The sequence below is a fragment of the Sinohyriopsis cumingii genome, chromosome 6 (assembly GCF_028554795.1).
Source record: "Sinohyriopsis cumingii isolate HCF-2022 chromosome 6, ASM2855479v2, whole genome shotgun sequence".
Taxonomy (NCBI): Eukaryota; Metazoa; Mollusca; class Bivalvia; order Unionida; family Unionidae; genus Sinohyriopsis; species Sinohyriopsis cumingii.
Genome location: NC_142966.1, coordinates 104,198,244 through 104,212,759, shown reverse-complemented (window position 1 = coordinate 104,212,759; position 14,516 = coordinate 104,198,244). Strand labels below are relative to the sequence as shown.

General features: G+C 34.7%; 1 protein-coding gene across 2 annotated transcripts in view; it reads left to right on the top strand.

Annotated features, from left to right (window-relative positions):
- LOC149797615 (protein mono-ADP-ribosyltransferase PARP14-like) overlaps positions 1–9,840 on the top strand; it is an 89,988-nt gene extending 80,148 nt beyond the window's left edge. For both annotated transcript variants that reach the window (XM_089962495.1, XM_089962496.1), the window contains one exon: positions 2,800–9,840. In XM_089962495.1, the coding sequence (XP_089818621.1) occupies positions 2,800–3,059 (260 nt within the window). In that variant the 3' untranslated portion in view covers positions 3,060–9,840. The remainder of the gene's footprint in view (positions 1–2,799) is intronic.
- Positions 9,841–14,516: the final 4,676 nt, after the last annotated feature.

The following is a 14,516-nucleotide window of genomic DNA, read 5'->3' as shown; positions in this document are numbered from 1 at the left end:
AATGAGAACAGTGTATTTGTTTTAGTAATATTTTTTGACCAATAAGAATACAGTATTTGTTTTAGTAATATTTTCTGACTGTTGAGAATATTGGTTTGTTTAGTATTTTATAGTCTGGAATAACATTTGTAAATCAATTTATGTTGTAAAGATTTATGACCAAGTGAAGATCACCCAGGCTTCTTCAATTAAATAAAGTTAGGAATTATGCTGGTACAAAATATGGATCATCTTAATTTACTAGTACCACCAACATGTTTTTCTATTATTTTGAAAATCTTGGAAAACTCACACCACAGTCTGCATTAAGTCTAATTTGTGAGTTATTATGTTTGGAATTCTGCGGAACAACTCATTTTTGTACCAATATCATCTTGAATAACTTGGCTGAGGAATTATGATGTCAAATAATTTGATGTATGTTGCATTACTGAACCAACCATATGATCTGTCAGACAAAATATCTGAGTCCTCACTTTATGTATCAATGAATCACTGAATGGCATAGTAAAATGTCTGCTGGTCTTCAGTTTTATCAAGGAAAACTGGACCTGATAACTGATAAGTAACTAATTATCCTTGTAAATGATTATGATACAGGGGGTATTTAAAAAGTTCTGAATATCCCTGAGCTGTACATAGTTCTTCTTTACTAAGCAGTACTTAGTGTAAACACCTCTTAGTATTCAGTGTATCACCTCTTAGTACTCAGTGTATCACCTCTTAGTACTTAGTGTAAACACCTCTTAGTACTCAGTGTATCACCTCTTAGTACTCAGTGTATCACCTCTTAGTACTCATTGTAAACACATCTTAGTACTCAATATATCACCTCTTAGTACTCAGTGTAAATGCCTCTTAGTATTCAGTGTAAACGCTTCATAGTACTCAGTGTATCACCTCTTAATACTCATTGTAAATACCTGTTAGTACTCAGTGTAAAAGCCTCTTAGTACTCAATGTATCACCTCTTAGTACTCAGTCTATTGCCTCTTAGTGCTCAGTTTATCACCTCTTAGTACTCAGTGTTTCACCTCTTAGTACTCGATGTATTGCCTCTTAGTGCTCAGTGTATCACCTCTTAGTACTCAGTGTATCACCTCTTAGTATTCGCTGTATCACAGCTTAGTACTCAGTGTATCACAGCTTAGTACTCAGTGTATCACAGCTTAGTACTCAGTGTATCACAGCTTAGTACTCCTCTTCATCTCTATGCACTCAGTCAGATAGACCAATTATTAAATGCTGTTTTGTTTCAACTTTTGGTATGTTGTTCATAGACTGGAAAACTGTTCAACTACATGGCAGCTTTCAAACTGACATACCCTCAGTGAATCTTTGATAATGAGATTTGGCCAGAATTCTCTTTGAGGTAAATCATGGCTGTTTAGAGGATGTAGAAAGTTTGCTCTTAAGCAAGTCTGTAAAGATGCTGATTTATGCATTGGTACATTGTGATGGAGTAGAGGGATAGCTCAGCACATTGTGTGTAGACAGCTGGCTTAGTAGTGTTCTTCAAATTTTGGAAAAGCTTTGGAGGCATAAAATTGTGACACTACAAGAGACATGCACAGGTACCATGACAATTCTGTCTTTTGCTTTGAAAAAGGATGCACATAAGAATTTGTGGACAGTCCAACTCAAACGGGATTTGTGGTCTACATTCATTTTTCTGATCCAAACTTTATTAGTTTGTTTTGAGTCAGAGTAAGAAAAGCAAATCCATGATTCATCACCAGTGACAAATGTCTCGGCTCACTCTTTTCATATTTGGTGAATTGCTATGTGGTGATCTCAGCCCAAGTTAATTATTTTTGATCAGCTGTCAAAAAATATGGGACTCATTTAGTATCAAGCTTTCTGTGTTTGAAATGAATATTTATTTTTTTAAAAGCAGCTGAAGAATTAATGATTGTGATAATATAAATATATTCCATTACGTATCACATATTCATCATTTGCCTGCATGGCAGCAGACACTTCCTGCTCACCAGTTACAGGCAGTAGTCTTCCAGAAAGTGGGTCATCTTCCATGGCTTCATGGCCATCTTGAACAAGATGAAACCACCTCAAAATTGTAGCATATGAGAGATATATACATCTGTAAATTTTATTCTAGTTGGCATTGATACAAACCCAAGAGTTTCCCAAGAGTACCAGGATTTTTCAGCATGCTCTTTGCTCAGAAACAGAATTGCAGAATTGTTTCTCCTTTGACATTTTCATGTCCCTGTCATATACCTATGTCATGTCACATGCATATATCTGCAGGTGTCCAGCATGCTGTACTTGCAGTTGATAATCATTACAAAGAATATTATTTACTTTCAGTCAGTATTATATCTATGTACAGTTTCATTAAGACTTCAGTCTGTATCTAAATATTTTACAGTTATTGACTTATGCACTGTGGAGGTCAATATACCTTACTGATTCCTGCAAATTTTGTATTCACTGAAATAAATGTGTACAATTGTTGCATTGCATGATTTAGTTCCAACATTTTGGAATTTGTGATGTGTCACAATAGTTACTATACCATTTCAGCCTTACGACAATACAAAATGAATACTATGACATCATGTAAAGTTAATTATTTCACAGTCATGCAGGTTTTAAGAATTATCATAAATTAGAGGAAGTTGTGTGATCCAATAAAAAATTACCTCTTATAGAAAGTCTGTAATAATTACAAATAAAGACTTAGTCATATGAACTACTTATTATCCAAACCTTGCTGATGTCCCATACAAATTTTGATTAATGTGGTTACAATGTGTATATTTATAAATATTTCAGATGATAAGCAAAGCAGGTCAGATGGAGAAAAGAAAATGTTTCTGGTGCGTGCCTGCTTGGGAGAAGTTTACATTGAAAGCAATAGTACAGCTCACAAACGGCCCCCATGCAGAAAATGTGAGCAGGATATATGTACAAATAATTGTGTTCGTTTTTATGACTCTGTGGTTGGAGAGGGGATCTGGAACTTCCGGGAGTTTGTATTTTATGAGAAAGCACAGGTTTACCCAGAATATCTCATCACGTACAGGAGAGCATGAAAACAGTGTGGCTTCTTGACATGATTCTGTCATTTAATGTTGGACTCTATAATTTTGTTTTCTTTTTTCCAAAATGCGTTTAGAGAATAAACATTAACTTATGTCTGTCTCAGATGCTAGATTGTTCCTAAAGTGCCATTTTATAACATTACAGATCCAGATGTTTGCCATGGGCAAAAAGAAAACAAAAACAAGCTGCAGCAGTATCAGAATATTTACTCATAAATGCAGTTTTAAATTGTATTGTATCTACAAGAAAACCTTGCAGATGTTATTTCAGCCATTTTCTTATTCATTTTAAAATAATACTAACATCAATTCGTTTTTTATAGTTCAGATTGTTTGAGGGAAATTAGTCTCAGTATCTTAATAGCATCAACATTTTCTGCATTAATTAACTTGAGATGTATTTGTCACACACATTTTATTCAGACAATTTCAGAAATTGTTTTGATGAAAAATGTTCCATTTTCTTTTAATGTTATCATTTTCTATCTTGTTTATCACATACTAGGATTAATACCCTTTGAAGTACAAGTATTGTGGTCTTGATGATTTAATCAAGATGTATGTGATAATGTGAAAACATTTATAAGCCAGTTTTTCTGACATGGTATTAAATTGGTAAGAGGGATGAGCTGCAAACTTCGTCAGTCCCTTTGGTGCAGCCGTAATTCAGTTACAGCGTACCTGGCTGGATGAGGTAAGTATGATCTGGAGCCAGATGTATCAGCAGGGAGTCTGACGGTACCTCATTAGATTAGCATTTCCAAAATAGCTGTTTTTCGTCTCTATTTTGGTTTAATAGGTCATAGTAAATGCATCTCAGCTTCACTGTCAATTTTAAAAGCAAGTGACTGCTGAATACCGGTGACCTTTCGGTAACATCTGACCATATTTAATTGCACTTATGTTTTCACAGCTGATTCTTTGACAAGGCCATACCTGCCATTACACAATACATGACATGAAAAACAGGATTTTTTACTCACAACCACTCCAGAAAAATAGAATTCTCAATTATCTTAAGAAAGAAAGAAAACGACGGACAACCTTTGGCCACCAGTATACATATCTGAAGCGTGTAGACAGTATAAACAGTGAACAGTTCTACATAAAGTCCATATAAAGCTATACGGAGGAAGTTTATACAGCTGATTATAGTGGAATTAATGAAAAGTAAAGTGGTCAGAGATACACAACCACAATTTCACAGATTAATTAATTGATTGGGACTAGCTAGGATGATGCCACATAATGTCCTTTGATAAAAATTACATCTGTATTACCTTCAAATTCCCTCTCCACACTGATCTATTGAGAGCAGCAAATACTGCAAAACACTTAACAAAATATTCAACTGTCCAATGGATTTTAAAGACAAAAACTTGGTATATATCTTATGTAATATCTATGTGGATGTGTTCTTAACTGGACAACATTGCTTTTAGGTCACATGCACTGACACCCCTTGGGATCTTGAACACACTTTTTGAGTGAAAAAAACTCACCAACACTGCCAGGGAATTTGGCAGGTATGCAAGTCTCAAATGAATACAAATGCCCTATTCTATATCATTAATTAACACTGTAAAAGTTAAACATGTAATGCAACATCTGATTATCTGAACATGATAAAAAGTATAAAACTAAAGTTTTAGGGTTGGCTGTTATATATATATATATATATATATATATATATATATATATATATATATATATATATATATATATATATATAAGCTGTAAAATTACTTTATGCTCTGGTATTAAAAAATTCAACATTTTAAACCATCATGAGTAATTTAAGTGTCAGTTAATAAGCAACTATAAGGCAAATTCTTTGTCAGATCAAGTTGACCACATGTGGTTGGTTAATTCCAGTCTAGAGATTTCTCATCATATATTCAGATATATTGATCGATAATAAGGGACATTTTTTATAGAGATTATGCAGTGTGGGGTGAAATATACACATTTGTATATTTCTCCAGTTGTATTGTTTTGTAAAATTATTTATGTATAGATTGCATTTTGCAAAGAGACTGTTTAATCAAACAATTTTATTGGCAGTTTTGTTTCACTTTAATAGTTTTCAATATTTTGGGGGTAAATCTAACTTTCCAACATTTCCTTAAAAAGTATGAAACTGAGATTTTTGTAAGTGCCAGGGGAATTAAATGCACATCTTTGTGAATTGTTCACTGTGTTTTCTGTTTCTTTTTTTAGTTAACATAGTGAATGTTTTGTAAAATAACAATTTGGTTAATTCTAAAACAATTACAGTCTTATAGCATTATTTTTGGAATGATTTGTCAGATTGACAAAAGAAGATAAGCAACTATTGATCATGGGGTTTGAGATGGAATGTTATGCCATATATTCTAACTTATAAGATGGCTCCAACTGCAAACTACATAGACCCAGATATGCAGTCATCTAATGTTCCTTGCAATCTAGGTCTATGCAGTTTTCTAGGAGTAATAAGTAGAACAAACAACATAGATCTCGATCTGTTGGGGCATTGTGCAATGTCAGATCATGGTCTGTCTTGTCTGCAGCTGGACCAGACTTGTAAATGAGCATATCTGGTATATTTTCCAGTTCTAAAATAGATCTCAGCATATATGGACTTCCATATACATCTTTAAAATATGGCAAAATACAATTAATGTCATGGTGGGGAAACTTAATTACCATCACTCTATATGTTCTTTCTTATGGTAATCAGTTCTTCATTTCATCATCACCAGACAATATTCTCTGCTAATTTCCTTTCCTTTTACTTTCATTTCCACATAAGATGCAGTATTTTACTTAATTCCTCAATGGAACATGCACTATATGACCGTTTTCATCAATGAGTTTTGAAGATGAAATGATATACATAGATGACAATATATTTACTTTTTTGAGAAAAAAATAACCATTGAAAGGAAGCTAAAGTTTTCACATTGCTCCCCAAGAACTTGCTTTTACCTCAAGTCCATCTGCCATCCCATAATGCACCAGCAGATCAAGGACTATGCGGTTTTTGTTTGGAGTAATCTGTAGACCCTGATCTGCCATCACATAATAATTTGTAGACCCTGATCTACCATCATAGAGTAATTTGTAAACCCAGATGTGCCATTACAGTAATCTGTAGACTATGATCTGCCATCACAGTGTAATATGTAGACCCTGTTCTGCCATCACAGTGTAATATGTAAACCCTGATATGCCATTACAGTAATATGTAGACTATGATCTGCCATCACAATGTAATATGTAGACCCTGATCTGCCATCACAGTGTAATATGTAAACCCTGATCTACCATTACAGTAATATGTAGACTATGATCTGCCATCACAGTGTAATATTTAGATCCTGATCTTCCATCACAGTGCAATTTGTAGACCCTGATTATCTATCACAGAATAATTTGTAGACCTTGATCTGCCATCACAATAATCTGTAGACTGATCTACCATTACAGAGTAATCTGTACTCTGATCTGCCATCACAGTCATCTGTAAACCCTGATCTCCTATCACAGTAATATGTGGATCCTGATCTGTCATCACAGTAATCTGTAGACCCTGATCTGCCATCACAGAGTAGTATGTAGACCCTGGTCTCCCATCACAGTCGTATGTAGATCTGATTTGCTATCAGAGTAATCTATTGACCCTGATCTGCCATCACAGAGTAATCTATAGACCCTGATCTGCCATCACATTAATCTGTAGACACTGAACTGTAGATACTGATCTGCCATCACAGAGTAATTAGTAGGCCCTGATCTACTATCAGAGTAATTTATAGACATTGATCTGCCATCACAGAGAAATTTGTTGACCCTGATCTGCCATCACAGTAAATTGTAGACCTTGATCTGCAATCACAGTGTAAACTGTAGACACTGATCTGCCATCACAGTAATTTGTAGACCTTGATCTGCAATCACAGTTTAATCTGTAGACACTGATCAGAAGAATTTTTAGACCCTGATCTACCATCTCAGAGGATTTTGTAGACCCTGATTTACCATCACAGAGTAATCTGTAGACCCTACTCTGCCATCACAGAGTAATCTGTAGACCCTGATCTGCTCTGTAGACACTGTTCTGCCATCACAGCAGTTTGTAGACCCTAATCTGCCATCTCAGGGTAATTTGTTGACCCTGATTTGCCATCACAGTCTAATCTGTCTGAGCAATATATGATGTTGTTGTTGTTGTTGTGGGGTTTAACGCCATTTTTCAGCACACGATAGGCTATGCATGGCAGCCAGTATTAATGGTGGAGGAAGAACCCGGGAAAAACCTTGGGAAGAACCAACGACCCACGAGAAGCTACTGGCAAGCTTTCTCACATACCCACATTAACCGAATCCTAGACTCGAACCCACGCAGACAGAGGTGAGATGGCAGTGATCCGTAATGGAGAGTGCTTTAGACCACTCGGCCACTCGGGGTCCCCGCAGTATATGATGACAAATCTGTGTCTGTGTTGCTTGCAGTTGATCTCAGCTTGTTAGTATATATGGTATTAAATACATATTATGAACCTTGCACCACAACAAAAGCAAACACCTTAGGTAATCAGTAACCATGACAACATAGGCTAAAGTCATGTGATGAAGATTTAATCAGGTTGATTCTTATTATGCATATTAATGAGTTTGAACTGCCTGGCTATCTTAAAGGCCTAACAATGTTTCCTACCTTAAATATTTTCAGCATATTTTTTATGTTTTCTAATTTTTTCATGGTGTTTGTTTTTTTGTAATCGTATCAGTATATATCTTTTTTATGTTATAGGTTTTGTCTAATGTTGTAAAGCACTTAGAGCTCCTAAAGATTAGGCACTATACAAAATCCTCATTATTATTATTATTATCTTGTGCTATCATGCAGTTACAGAGAAGGTGGTGAAGTCTTAACAAATTCTTATGGCAGGGTAAGGTTTAAGGTGTCAAAGAATTGTTTTTTGTCTATTACATTACTCCCATGAAAGATGTATTTTTATTGCATGACTATGATATTGTGTCAATCATTTTTAATCACATTTACATACCACTGGACTCTTTACATGAAATTATTGTTTTTATTTCTGTTCATTATTGGTATCATGCTACAACATTATAATACTGCATTTTCTTTACTTCCCCATGTATAACTTTACTGTGATATTACCTTGAACTTTGTTGTCTTTCACTATACTTAGTTCTGTCTGCTTCTTTATTTCACCTGGAATTGATTCATACCAATTTGGCTCTACATACAGACAACACACAATTATACTGAGTTCACCTCCATTGATTACTTGCTTTTTACTATAATTGTTTGTTATTCCAGCTGCAGTGCAAAATGTCCTTAGGTTAATCTTTTTTCTGTAAGCTTCTGCTGTGATTTATTGTTGTAGAGATCTAGATTTTTCTCTAAGCTGTTTTTAAAAGAAAATTTTGTAAGTTGTTTCTTTCCCAGATGTAGAGTAGAAATGTTGGGAAAATACTTTTGACTGTGCCAGTACCAGTGTCTGTGATATATGAAACTGGTCTTTCAAGATCACATCTGGCAACATAGTGTAGTCCTACATGGCAGATAATATGTTTTCAGATGTGATGTCATTATAGCAGTTGACATGGGATGAAAATAAGGTCATTATTAGATGTAATGTCATATACATTTGATTTGGCATGAAAATGAGGTCATTATTAGATGTAATGTCATATACAGTTGATTTGGCATGAAAATGAGGTCATTATTAGATGTAATGTAGTTATAATAGTTGATCTGACATGAAAATTATTAGATGTAATGTCATATATATTTGATCTGGCATGAAAATGACGTCATTATCAGATTAATGCAATTATAACACTTGGTCTGGCATGAAAATGAGGTCATTATTAGATGTAATGTCATATACAGTTGATCTGGCATGAAAATGAGGTCATTATTAGATGTAATGTAATTATAACAGTTGGTCTGGCATGAAAATGAGGTCATTATTAGATGTAATGTAATTATAACAGTTGGTCTGGCATGAAAATGAGGTCATTATTAGATGTAATGTAATTATAATAGTTGATCTGGCATGAAAATGAGGTCATTATTAGATTAATGCAATTATAACAGTTGGTCTGGCATGAAAATGATGTCATTATTAGATGTAATGTAATTACATGTATAACAGTTGATCTGTGCATGATTTTTATTTTCTTGAATGATAGGTGCAAGTAATTGAAGTCTACATAAGATCTGAAGTGTGTTTTCTATGATGTGCCACAATTGTATTCATCATTAATTCAACAGAATTTGAGTATTACAGCATGGTCATAGTAGAAATCAAGAGTAAATTCATTGTGGATATGATATACACTTGCTGAAATGTTTGAATAAGACCATCACATTACATGATATGAAACCATACAACATGAAGAGATGAAGTCTCAGTGTTGTCCATATCTCCCCACTTTATTCGTCCTAAACTGCATCGATACACTGTGGTTTTACATTTTAAAATAAGGTAACTAGTATTATGTGCACATTCAATTTTCCTTTATTATCAGAAGATTTAATATTGTCAGCAGTTAAGTATGATATATTTTATAATTGTCTTTTATCTTTTTAGAGTACATGTTTCCATGGTGATGTATCCACCACTGTCTATTATAATAATTCACATACAGTTATTTACAGAAATGTTATTATGAGATCTAGATATATTTTTTTACTAATGCTTGCCATTTCTACTATAGTTGATCATGTGTCAATAAAGAATTGAATTGATTTGCTTTTCTCTATGATCTTAAAATACAGTTGAAAATTTTATCTACTAATTTTGTTAATCTAGTGTCCATTTAAGCCTGATTGTAAGTTATACTGGTTAAATTTATATGACTTTTATTAAATCGTTTTAATCCATGATGTAATAATATAAAATTTTGAAAATGTGGTTTTAGAAATCACCATCTTTTTAGTATGCATTAGTTATTTTTGTTTTTATTGTTGGTAAGAATTAGTATTCTTAGTACAGAATCCTGTGTAAGGCACACACAGTTATCATAGGAGTGACATTAAATATACAAATTTTTGTCATAATTTCCTCCACCCGTGAAACATGGTCAAACCTTCTTTATAGGTCACCAGCATATAATGATCATGCACTTGTTTATAGCAGACAAATTATTTACCTACCATAACTTTCCCAATCTAATTGAATTGCACATACTGTGTTTGTATGCCTAACACAACCAGATTTTATTATATCTTTTTCTCCCATCGGCCTTGATGTACCATGTATGCCAGCCAGCATTCATGTATGTGTTTTTACATCATAATTCTTTTAATGGTGTGCAGACATATGTATATATCTGACTCAGTTGATCTATATTTATCATTCAACTAGTAATCTATTTATTGAACCAGCTTTGTTATTTTCAGTTGGTAATAACCAGAAATACTGATAGGAATACTTTAGGCATTCAGGATCCATTTTGAAGAGTCAGCTTTGGTGGAAGTTTTACTTAACATTTACTCTGTTGTTGTTGTTGTTTTGAGGTTCAATGCCATTTCTCAGTGCAAGATAAGCTATACATGGTAGTCAGTATAAATGGTGAAGAAAGAACCTGGGTAAAACCCCATTAAGAACCACTGATGTATGGAAAGCTACAGCAAGCTTTCTCACTCAGCCACATTGGACAAACCCAAGATTCAAACCCACACAGACAAAAGTTTCATGATAGTGGTCAGTAAAGGTGAGTGCTTTAGACCATTCAGCCACCTGGGGCCTCTGTGTTCACTTAGGAGTCTGTGTATAGGTGTCCATCCATCTGTCAATTGGTGCACCTGTCCACACCCTTTATTAACCTCATTGTCAATGCAAGGGAACAGGCTCAATGTACTGGCCATTATCAGCTTCTTGTTTTGATATTTGTAACATAATTTCTTGTTTCTATAATTTTCTTAACAATTGGTTGCAGATGCTTGAGCTTTGTAAATTGTCTCAGTTCTCTTGGGAGTGAATTTCAATCATAGTTGTAAATGAAAGCTGATTAATTATTTTTGCATGTTTATGACTTTTAACTACTGTAAATAACATGTAATGTAACATTCTTCCTGATCCATTTTTGAGGTGAAGAAAATGTGGGGAGAATACAATATTGCCTCTACATTTGAAGTGTGTGCATGTATGTTTGCATGTGTCTATAAATTTTACACATTTCCTCCAAATGCAAGTTTAGATAAATACTACATATAACAAACTAGAGTTTCAACATACATGTACTGTATTGCTTGACTTACATAATAGAACATTTACAATGGGTACAAATGAGAAATTAAGGATGAAATGAAAACCAATGGTTATGACTGATCATTACTAATTTCCCATACTCAGAGCATAAGTATCTTAAGAATTCAAAACTTTTGGCAACATCACACTGCGTTCGTCAGTGAGTTACTGTTGATCGCATGACCTATAATGGTCATATGATACAGTGAGACTGGTGTAGATGGGTGGTAACTTAAGCCCCTCATCCCTGTTTAGTGTTGGCCTCTGCTGTCATATTTGATTGCCTCCTTCACCTTTCTATTCCATGTGTTGACCTCTGATGTGATGACCTTGTCTGATTGGGAATGAGGGAATATCCCATATTGCTGCAACGTTCATGTATGACTGATGACTCTCTAATGATGTGTTCCTTAATCATTGTTTCTAACACTTGTTTCTCTGATGTAGTCATTTTTGTGAACATACATTTATATAATATACCAAACTACATTTTTTCAAATTTACTATTTTGTCCCTCACATGTGTAAGTTGTTTTAAGGAGTGGTATGGTTTGTGATATACATTGATCCTATGATATATGAATACTTGAGCTAGGACTTCTGAAGTTCCACAGATATGTGGCATACCAATGTTGGTTCTGTTTGGGCCACCCCTGTTTTGTTTGTTGTTTTTTTTCTCTCCACTTTTCTGGAAGTTTGAAAATCCACTCTGGATAGCCAATCACCCTTAGTACAGATTTCACATGCTTTACTTTCTCCTTTCAGTCGGTCTCTTCATTGATTTGGGAGTTAGCTTGGTGCAGTCTCCTAGCATCACGTGACCATTCTAAGTGATGTGATCAACATTAGTCACTGTTCTTCATTGTTAGATACACCATCAAACTACACCACTCCCTCGATAACTCGCGCACATCGGGGTCCAGAAACATGGAGCGCACTATAAGTGAGGCGCTAGTTATCGCGGGACCTATGAAATAAGCCCAAAACCAATAAAGTGATTGACGACATAATGGAGAAATAAGGGGGGGGGGGGTATGCAGATTATACTGTTGAATACTCACTTTATAATCGTTCTGAGATTAAATGTTAATAAATATCTCTTCGTAACGGTGTACTTTATTATTTCGTCATAGGACAACATTAATTTCAGAATAAATTACAGTATATTGAGGCGATCATCGAAAACATTATTCCACGTGGTTTCCGTTCGCTTAACATGTGTACCACTTCACACATTGTGTACTACGTCACTAATTTTTATGTTGAATTGGATACATTGTAGTTTTATTGTTTGATCCAAATTAGACGTTTTTTTTATATACAAAAGATCGACTCTTTTCGAGAAACAGTGTCGATCGAACGATAGATAGATAAATATTTCTGAATGTGATAGAAGTAAAATGGAAAACAAAAAAAACAAAACAAGGGTTAATCAGTACAGACGTATTTAATTGGTCTACAATTTTAAAACAACATAAATTAGAACAAGTTAATACTTGCCGTTTGTGCCACGCTTGACAAATATCAATTCACTTTTTGAAAAAATCAGTTATTTTTTTTGTGTGTGTTACTCCTTGTTTTCTCTGCCGCCGAGCAAAATCCCTCAGATCTCTCAACTGCATGAGCTTTACGTAGTCAACATTTTGGGTCTCCAGCCACCTTATGGCAATATCAAAATATTGGATTGCTTCCTGTGCAGAGGGGTGGGGGGTGCAACATCTGCGTCTGCATCACTTTCAACACTTGTTTTACTCCAGTTAGAATCGTCTTCTGCTGCAAATTTGTTCGCTATAGAAATAATTATAGTTTCATCTGACATGTATTCAGCTGTGGGGCAATCATTGTCAGCACAAATCCACTCCTCCATATCATCAAGAGAAACGCCCATCTCAGGACCATGAGTCTGTACGAATTTCTCCCAAACAGCCTCGGCATTAATGACATCAGTTTCACTGAAACATTCGAAGTCACTATCATCGTCGTTGTCTCTGTTACTGTTTTGCTTTATGTCAAAGGCAGCTCCAAGACCCTTAATCCAGCACCCGAGGTCTCTTGTAATCGATTTTTTTTTAATGCAACAAACACTTCCCCAAGTTGTTGATCAAAACAAAGCCGGCATGTACATGTAATTAGGTTCTCACAGAAGTACTCACGGGTTTCGATGTGATGGTCGATTGACTCTTTTCATGTTTTCAATGAACAGAATATGTTGTGATTATAATGTTTACACTGAAACGGAATTAAAGGATTAGAACGTGACTTTCACATAGGAAGACGTTTAATTGGTGTTTATTTCATTCTCTGTTGCCACCTGTTAGCATTTACCAGAAGTTTTCATTGATCGCTATTTCACCAGACTGTTTATTTACAGTATAATGACAACTATTTATCATAAAAACTTACATAATATATGATATCTTTAAACAGAGGTCTCGCTAGGATTTTAAAACTGGGTCTTTCTGCCTCTGAAGTCAATCACTAAATATCAGTACATTTTCTCACTCGGCCGCTAGTCAAAGTCTTTGAACTAGCCGCCTAGCTGTTGCATCATGTTCTTTTTTTTTAATGTACTCTTATAAAATGGTAACAGTACATCAAAGAGTCTTTCAGTCACTGAATTCTGTCATTGTAAATATCAGCACAGTTAACTGATCAACACATTTTGCCACAAAGCAGGTGGCTGAAACAGGACCGGCAAATCTTTGAATTTTCACGCGCACCTATTACATGCGTACGGAGGTCTCCCACCTCAGTGATTTTCTGCGTCCCAGATCAAAAATTGGCGTCCAAATACGCGTAATTAAGCGTTTTTGAGATCTCTGAAATTAATTCTTCTTTAGAACTTGCAAATTTCAAAATATGGATTATATTTTTACAGGCATTAATCACCATTTTCGATGTTAAAACCATTAATGTATCAAGGTTTAATTTATCAATTCTTATCGTAATTTTTTCATGTTCAGCATATTTTAAAGATATTTTAAATACATTTTATCTGGAAAAAATTGGGAGCCAAGACGGACACTGCGTTATAAGCGGGATCGCGAGTTATCCGGGCGCGAGTTATCGAGGGAGCAGTGTACAAACATATGGGTATATTTTTATATCTAAGTAAGTGGTTTTCACAATGGTTGAACATCAGAATTTCAGGTATCAGAATTTACAATCAGTTC